This window comes from Meles meles, chromosome 8, assembly GCF_922984935.1.
Source record: "Meles meles chromosome 8, mMelMel3.1 paternal haplotype, whole genome shotgun sequence".
NCBI lineage: Eukaryota > Metazoa > Chordata > Mammalia > Carnivora > Mustelidae > Meles > Meles meles.
Genome location: NC_060073.1, coordinates 57900907 through 57910338, shown reverse-complemented (window position 1 = coordinate 57910338; position 9432 = coordinate 57900907). Strand labels below are relative to the sequence as shown.

At 37.5% G+C, this 9432-nt stretch overlaps 1 protein-coding gene across 1 annotated transcript; it reads right to left on the bottom strand.

Annotated features, from left to right (window-relative positions):
* Positions 1-1812: 1812 nt before the first annotated feature.
* Positions 1813-2757, bottom strand: LOC123948049 (olfactory receptor 52K1-like). The gene has a single exon (XM_046014484.1). The coding sequence runs from the start codon at positions 2755-2757 to the stop codon at positions 1813-1815; it is 945 nt and encodes a 314-aa protein (XP_045870440.1).
* Between the last annotated feature and the right edge of the window lie 6675 nt (positions 2758-9432).

Here is a 9432-nt window from a genome sequence, read left to right as displayed (position 1 = left end):
TCTTCTGTGGCCAACAGAGTTTATATATTTCAGGAGTGTGTGATTAAAAAGAAGGTAAATTTTAGTTCACTATTGCTACAAACTTTATGGGAACACATCACCATAGTGTGAATTACATAAATTATGCCACATAGTGCCATTGTATGTGTGTGGGGGAAGCTCTCTATTAATGAAGATTTTCCAATAGCAAGTGAATAATCTGTAAGGGTGGGCATTTTTCATGTGGTAGAGTTCAGAGTCTTTTCACAGTGGAGCAGGGACCAGAAGAGAAGCTAACCTCTTGAGTTATGGGAGGAAGACTGCTATGGTGAAGAATAAGGCATGCTGCCTCAACTAGAAAGAGATGTATGCTGTTATGTCTGGGCTTTCATGAATCCCAATAAATTTCTGTATATGTAAGCCAAGGTGTTTTGGCTACCTTGGAATCTCTAGATTCACAAAATTGAGAGTAGACTAATTAGATGTGCATGAGCTAATGTGGGAAGCACTGGCAAATAATCATAAGAGAGCAATGATATAAATGTTTGGGGACATAATATAGAACTTTTGAGAGTAGAAACTAAAGAATCATTTATGATGAAAGTGAAAGAAGGCTGAGTGTAGCAAGTTCTATTTTTTAAGAATGACTAATAACCGTGTCTTCTGTATCAGACACATTTCTGTTATATGATCTTGCTTCTCCTCAATCAAGAAGGGACTCTTTCCTATATCTTTGAATATGTTTTAGAAACTTCAACTGCCATGAATACAACAGAAGTCAATCTGTGCCAGGTCTTGGCAGAGTCCTTAACTGTTATTACAGTTTTTCCTATTTCCATGCCATGTAAGAACCCCCTGGGTTCTAATCTGATGGAACAGGAGTCGGTGCGGAGGTAGACCGAGGTGTCTAACCTATGAGTAAAGGAGAAGGCTTGAGTGTCCAGTCATGGATTCCTATCTGCAGCTTCTCAAAGGACTCCAAGTAAGAACTACACAACTGAGTCCAGGCCATCTATAGAACCTCGAGGAAAAAAAAAAAAAGTCATAATATATCATTTAAGTGTTGGGGTGTTTTATTACACAACATTAATTAAAATGTAAGAAAAAATAAAATTAAGGGTTGGATTCTGCAGTAACAAAAACCTAAAACATGAAGCACTGGCTTTGAGTGCATGGACAGAAGCTTGAAGGGTACCGGTAAGACTGTTAATGAAGGCTTTAACTAGAATAACAAAATTGTTACTGTGTGTTAGAGAAGAAAGCGATCTGTGCTTTGTGGTGGTGGAAACAAAACTGCCCCTTTGGTAAGGTAGAAAGCAAACAATATACCTAATGAACTGATGGGTTTGATGAAGGAAACTCCTAGGTAATGTTGAAAGTGCCACTTATAATACAATACGTATAGATAAAATGAGTTAAAGAAATAAGTGTTTAACATTCAAATAGTACTCATAAAAACCATAAAACTTCAGGTATTTCTGAGTTGGAACACATAATTGTTTTTCATTCACTTTTTCTTTAGACATTATATACTCTTAATGTAAAAGCTACCTTCTTGATAAAAGTGTGCATTTTAAAAATCTTTTATTAGTCAGAAGAACTGTCCGGTTAGACTGAAAAGGATAAAGATAGCTCATAATGGGTTTCATAATGACAACTACATTCTGATGGAGAGGACATGCCCCAGTTACATTCCCACACTGAATCCTTCTCTTGCCTTGGTTATTCCTGTTCCCATGAAACCTGAAGTTTGCCAGACATTATCCCTGCCTCTAGCCTAAGAAGATTTCCAGCTCCATATCACAGGCGTCCTGTCCACCTCAGATATCAGCCTCAATTTCTATGACAGTGGAAGATCCGCAACACCCGCTCCCGCATTTGCTTAGTCCGGGCCCCATAAATCAGCGGGTTGACCATGGGAGGCACAAGGAAGTAGAGATTGTCAATGATAATCTGTAGATAGGGAGCCATATGGTAGCCTAAAATTTGGGCCAGGACAGAGAAGACAACAGGAGAATAAAAGAGGGCTATAATACAAAGATGGGAGCCACATGTACTGAGAGCTTTGGCCCGTGCCTCCCAAGAAGGGATCTGAAAGACAGCATGAAGGATCAGCCCATATGACAGAATGATAAAAAACAGATCAAATCCCACAGATGCTACAATAACCATGAGGCCATAGACAATGTGGTTGGACACGTCTCCACAGGCTATCTGCACCACAGCCATGTATGCACAGTAGGAGTAAGCGATGATGTGGGTTTGGAAGCTTTCCAGTCTTTTCGCCAGGATAGGTGCTGGAGTCAGCACCGCCACTGCCCTTGCCAGGATAGCCAGTGCCATCTTCCCAAGTATGCTGTTAGCAAGGATGGTTGTATATCTCAGAGGGAACCATATAGCCACAAATCTGTCAAAAGCCATGGCTAAGAGGATCCCAGATTCCATGACGTAAAAAGAAGGGATGAAAAACATCTGTGTGAGGCAGGCCTTGAAGCTGATCTCTTTGGCATTCATCCAGAAGATACCCAGCATGCGGGGCACAGTGACACTGACAAGGGACAGGTCAACAATAGATAGCATGGCCAGTAGGAGAAACATGGGCTCATGAAGACTCTTCTCCACTCGGATGATGCAGAAGATGGTGGCATTCCCAATAATTGTAATGACAAATACCAAGAAAAAAGGCACAGAGAACCAGCCATGGAAAGATTCCAGGCCAGGAATTCCAGCCAGGACAAATATCAGGGGTTGAGGAATGGAGTTGTTGCAAGAGGTCATCCCTAACCTGAGTTCCTCAAAGTCTGATTCCTAGGGAGAAAGAAACAAAGGACACTTTGAAACCACTGCATCATTTGGACCTAAAATGCTATGTATTCTAGTTTCCAGTGAGAATCATAATTATATTATATAAACTAATGATCAAATGAATGCTTCAGCTACTTAAAGTGTGGAGGGAGATAATTCTAGGCTACTCTCTCTGCAGAAGCAGTCTCAGGGATAAATGCTAATAAAGAGACATATAAACTCCATACTTTAGATTTTCCTGTGACTCTGATCCTACTTAATAACCAATGTGTGCAATCCTGTGGGACTTTTTCCCAGATAAGCAATCTGATGGGTGACCCAACATTTCCAACATTATAGGCAGGAGATGGGGTAAGGACAAGCTACGAAGCATGGTTTTAATTCAAAATTGAGGCAGTTGAATTTCATCATCCCAGAGTCTTCGGTTCTTGAGTCTGGCCTTGGTACTTTGAGATTCTTCTCTGGGCTGTTTGTTTTGATTTTGACAGAGAATATAGGAATTCTTCCAATTTTATACCTGAAAAGCATGATATTATTTTGGAGCAATAGCTAATATTTTGGATGACAAATGTGGTGTCCAAAAGGCCTCAATTGATAATAATTTAGCATTAAAGTTCCAGATTATTCAGTAAGGCATGGTTGGGGAGTGGGTCAAAGTAAAGGCAAATTAATAATCTTCTATGTATATGTGTATTTATGTGGGGAATATAGTCAAGATTAGTGGTAATACATATTTCTATAGAAATTAAGACTATTGTATTTGTTAAATATTTTAACCTACAACTATTTTGAATCAAAATACATATTTACAAATTTATAAATTATTTGACTAAATTCATAAAGAGTATACTTAATGAATACATTAGAAGTAGAAATCAAACAAGGATATAATAAATACAAAAATAACAAAGGAGTAAGACTTTTTTCTTGTACTATGAATGAAACTAAATTCCACTATTAAGGTTTAGACTCCATATTTTATTAGAAACACTCCAACTACATATTTATAAAAGATAATCACATAAGAAAAATTTCCATATAAGCTGAAAAATAAAGAGATAGAAAATATAACATAAAGTTTCTCTAAAAATAAAAGTATAGTAATCATACTTTGACCTTTTTTGTTTTAGTTGTCAATGAACTCGGGTTATTTGTATTTTTTTTTCTAATTTATTTATTCTAAATATTGAAAATCCCCAAATAGAGTGGTGTATCTGTATCATCTATGCATCATAAAATGAGTTATTCAGATCTAAGAATTTCATATATCAACTGCATTTGGCAAAAAGCGTACCACAGCCAAATGATAGATAGGCAGACCACCTGTAAGGTAACTTGGTACAGTGAAAATAGCCAAGTGTTTGAGATAATACATATCTGGAATACAATCTTAGTCCCGTCACTTAAGTGATTTGTCCAAGCTGTTTAAGTCTCTAAGCCTCGTTTCCTCATCTCAAAAGTGGGATGAGGTTTACCTTTCAAAGCTTGCAGTGAGGATGAAGTCCATCATTAAAATCCAACATTGTATAAAATATACAACATGCTTTGGTGTTCTATAAATGCAAATTTTTTTCCTTTTCTATGAAGTAAAAATTTTGAGATATTCAAAAAATAATGTCCTTTTTGTTTGATTCTTGGAAAGAACTCTAACTAGGATAATAAATAGTGTTGAAAGGACATCGCAAAAAAGAATATTTAGTGGCCCTAGCAATTTTATCCTCAGATATTTTTAGATTCATTATTTGTTAGAGAACAAAAAAATATGTAGTGTCACCAGAAATAGATACCTGGCCAAATAAAGGATGCTAAAAACTTTTAATAGGTACACTTTAGTTCAATAAGGGAAATGAACCTACCACAAATACACACAGAAAAGACAGCCCTGTGAAACCAGAAGCCCTGTGAAACCAGTGGGAGTTTCCATGTAGAAATTGAATGATCTACGAGTAATAATGTAGATGAAAATTTCTCCATGTGGTGGGGACATCAGGATATTAGTGTGTTAAGCAAAATGGTGAAGTTTAGTCTGAGTGATCAGGAAAAGTTGCCAGCCAGGAACAACCATATCAACATTAATTATAAGTAGAGACACCATCAATTTAGACATAAAATTTAGAAATGCACCTATTATTTTCTAGAGAATGTAACTGGGAATTCTAAAGACTGTGGACCCCAATCATGGCCTTACAAGAGATGGTGATAGTAGTATGTGGTTTAAAAGATTTGAGAATCTCTTTTTCCTTACATGACTTGACATCCCAGGATTTTCTACTCTTTCTTCATCTTTTTCTCCCTTTTCCTAGAATAATACCTGTAGATGGTTGTGAGTCTGGTCACTGTGGGACTGGGACCAGCAAAGCATCCATCTGCTTCAAGTATGAAGAAAACCTGTTGGCCAGAATAAGATGGAGTGTCTAAGCTGGAGGCAGATTTATGCTGGTTTGTTCTGGTGCTTCTGGGTCCTTAGTGGCCTCTCTGTTGGGCAAAGTGCCTTACCCAGCTTGGATATTCTGGGAAACACATCTTAGAGACAATTACTGAGGATACCATGGGAGGAATAGAGCAGGTAATTAAGGAGCACTGTAAATATAACTGTTGGTCTATGTTAGAAACCTGAGGGAGAATGAGTAAGGACTATGGGAGAATAACTTAGGATGGCAATTTAAAGAACTCCTACAGTAACAGAGGGCAGAGCTGCTTACTGCTATAATCACATACAAATTGCTTTAGGTCGCTTCAAAACCAGCAGTTTAAACCATTTTCATTTCCAGTGACTTTGGGGACCCCATAAGTAAAGCTTAAACTAAAATTAAGAATCTTGATTTCCTGGAAGCCAGTAAAATCACAAGAAGCTGAAAAAAAAGAGGGGGATTAAGGGCATACTTATCTTGAGGAGGGCTGAGAAAGGTATCATTACTGAATCATTATATTGTACACCTGAAAGTAATAGAACACTGTACATTATACTTCAAAAAATGTATGCATTAAGAAAAATCTTAATTGACTAAATTGAGACAATAGTTTGGTAAATAAGATATATAAAAAGGAACATAAGGGTAAGATTAAAGTAGGAACAAGAGAGGAACTCTAGGAAAAAAGTATTACAAAATGCTAGGTTTAGGAGACACTGAATTTCAGAAAGACTTGGCAGAAGCCACAAACTCAATTTGAGAGTAAATAGCAAAGAGGGGAGAAACAGTTAACTATTTTGCAGGCGGACAAATGTAAACATCCTAATGACACTGACTGGGCCTTGTTTATTTACTATTATTTCCTAGTGCCTGGCAAGTGGTAGGTTTTCAAATATTTTTTTTTTTAAGATTTTATTTAGTTATTTGACAGAGAGAGATCACAAGTAGGCAGAGAGGCAAGCAGAGAGAGTGAGAGGGAAGCAGGCTCCCTGCCAAGCAGAGAGCCCGATGCGGGGCTCGATCCCAGGACCCTGAGATCATGACCTGAGCCGAAGCAGTGGCCTAAACCACTGAGCCACCCAGGCGCCCCTCAAATATTTTCATATGAATAAATGCATACACTCTGTCCCTACCTCCACAGGTCTTCATCAAGCATCTGCTCTAGACTCTAGGCCAGTAATAACACTGCAAGTGTAAGCAACAGTCACACAACATGTGAGCTGGTCAAAGTCTTCATTAAGCCGTGTTCCCTCAACCTAAAGTATATTCGGAATACTCAATTCAATTTAATTCTTCCTATCATGATTGCTACCAACTTGGATCAAATGACTACCACAAGGACCTAGAAAAATTTATAACCCATTAAAAGGTCTTTTTTGCATTCATTTATTCCATTCTTTGTCTCAACCCATTTTCCTCACTGTAGCCACAATGCTCTTTTTACTTTTTTAAAAAAATTATTTATTTATTTGAGAGGAAGAGAGAACGTGAGTGGAGGAGGCAGAGGGAGAGAGAGAAGCACACTCCCCGCTGAGCCAGGAGCCCCATACAGGACTTAATCCCAGGACCCCAGGATCATGACCTGAGCTGATGGCAACTGCTTAACTGACTGAGGCACCAGGGCACTCCCGCTATGATCTTTTTAAAACACAAACCTAATATATCACTCCTATGCATAAAACATGCATAGTCTTCTCGGTTTTAGACTAATATCAAGAATCCTCAGTATGGCTTATCACCCCTGCATGCTACTGTCTCAGCCTCACACATCGGCTCTTCACTTCACTTTCCATCCCCCAACCTGTGAAATGGACTTTCTCCAGGTCTTCAAATGTATGACACCACTTCCTATCTTAAGATCCACACGTTTGTGCATCCTGTTCTCGCTCCCTGTAACATCACCAGTCCCATTTCATGACCTCTCTTCCTTTTCGCAGCTACTTGACTCCCATTCGGCATTCCACTAAATGTCATTTTTAAGGAAATCTTCCTTGATTGCTCTAGACTATATCCAAACTCCATGTTATATGTGCTTATAGAAATCTTTGTTTCTACTTGACAGCACTTAGTATCCCGTGGAATTATGCATGTGAGTATCACTTGATCATTTCACCTCCACAAGATTGGAAAGTCCCTGACACATGGACTTTGTTTTGCCCACTTCTCCTCAGAATCCAGCTCAATGTAGCCCATTTTAGCCACTCCATCTATAAATTTTTGCTGCATGAATACATGAATAAGTTGCATATCTTCTTTCTCTTGATTAGAATTTAATGCAGAATCTTTGAAGATTTAGTTTTGTGTTTGTTATTGTTGGACATTTCCTATTTGTCATCCTGTACATTTTGTATGCAACTAACTCCTTAGTTCTTATTTCCAATCATAACATGTAAACAGCTCTGATGCTTGTCAGGGAATACATTATAATTTAATTCCATGATTTATGATGCTCCAAATTAAAAATATATATATAGTAAGAAGGTCCAGACTTACAATTTGTCTTCAGGAAACATTCAGTATAATGGCAATAGTCTCAAAGTTTACATTTCCCTAGGCATTCTCTTCTGTTTAGATCTATCCCTACTGTCATTCCCATTTTTCTGCATTATCTTAGAGAGAGAAATACATAGAGAGAGGGGGTTAAGGGAGAGGGAGGGAGAGAAAGAAGCATACTCTCTGCTGAACGCAGAGCCCAATGCAGGACTTGATCTCACACCCTGATATCTTGACCTGAGCTGAAATCAAGAGCCAGACCCTTAACTGACTGAGCCACCCAAGTGCCCCAGAAATCTATTATTTGAATGAAGGTGCAGTCTTCATGAACAGGCCAATGAGTTCAAGGGATATATAAGAATGAGAAGAGAAACAGCAGAAAAGGATTTCGTTAAGCTTTGCTTTGCTATCCTGGTGCTTATAGGGTCCTGACATACAAATTTTGTGTATATTTTAACTTTTAGGAGGATGACTGATCTCAATGTAGAGATGTGCTAGGCATAGTAACTAAAAAATAATGCCTTGAAAATATCAGTGGCAACTGTTGAAATAGTCCAACTGGGAAATGATAAAACCCTGAACTATGATATTTTAATAGAGTCTAAGGAAGAGAAATGGAGAGAAGCAGCCCTGATATTGACCTCTAAAAAGCTCCTATATTAAATAGAAGGAAATTAAAGATAAAAGAAAGTACAAATAATACTTTATAAGTAATAAATCACAAAAAGAGATCATCAATTCAATGAAATTTGGCATGTACTTATTAAGTGACTCTGGGGTAATTTCCATTTTGTACAAGCCAAGAAGTGAAGAGTCATATTTTTTAAAGAGAAAATACTCAGAGTTTTTTCAGTAAAATACTTAACATCTTTTTTTAATGATTTTGTCTTTAATTATCACCAGTAACATAATCACAATTTTTTTTTAATTCGGTTATTTTACCAATGGACTTCCTCCTTTAGCAAGGACAGGTAATATCTGAAGACTGGCAAAGCTGAATCTAGCTCAGTGGTTTGTGCCTAAGCTCTGGACAAATTCCCAAGTATGTAGCATCAAGCATAAAGTTGTTTCTGTTTTCAGGACACTCTGTGATGAAGGCAGAGAGATTATTTTTAAAGGGACCCCAAATTAGTTCAAGGAACAAAACAATAGCAGGCACAAGTCATTCTTGGTGGAGACGCAGTATTCTATGAGCAATACAATGTCTAAACTTCTGTGGGCTTCATTAGTACAATATTGAACTGTCCACATTTTTGTTTGACAACTGTCCTGTGTGCCCATTCTTGTGAATAAAACACCATTATTTATTGTATTAAAAGGACATCAATTCTATTACATTGCCTCTTCTGTAGAATATTGACAGCACTCATTAATTTTTCAATTGCAGATGCTTCCTGTGGAAATTTTCTGAGGGTCCCATGGGTTTCTTCACATTTTTCAGTCACTCCCTATTTTAAAATAAACTACTAGTTCTTAGTTACAACACAGAAGATCAGTAGCAGCAAGAAGCAGAAGGGGATCTCTTTCCAAATCAACAAGTTTTGAATAAGCTCCCTAATATCTAGGTGTGCACAAAATATCTCATGTCCTCTAGTTTCATTATAGTGAGGGAATTTCTATTATGTGTGGTCAGTCTCTTCCACTAAAATGTTTCAGAGAGGTAATTTTTCATGCCTGTTACAAAAATGGAATCGATTATTTCCTTGATTTCCTTCCTATTATGATAATATCTTTGCAAATAAGT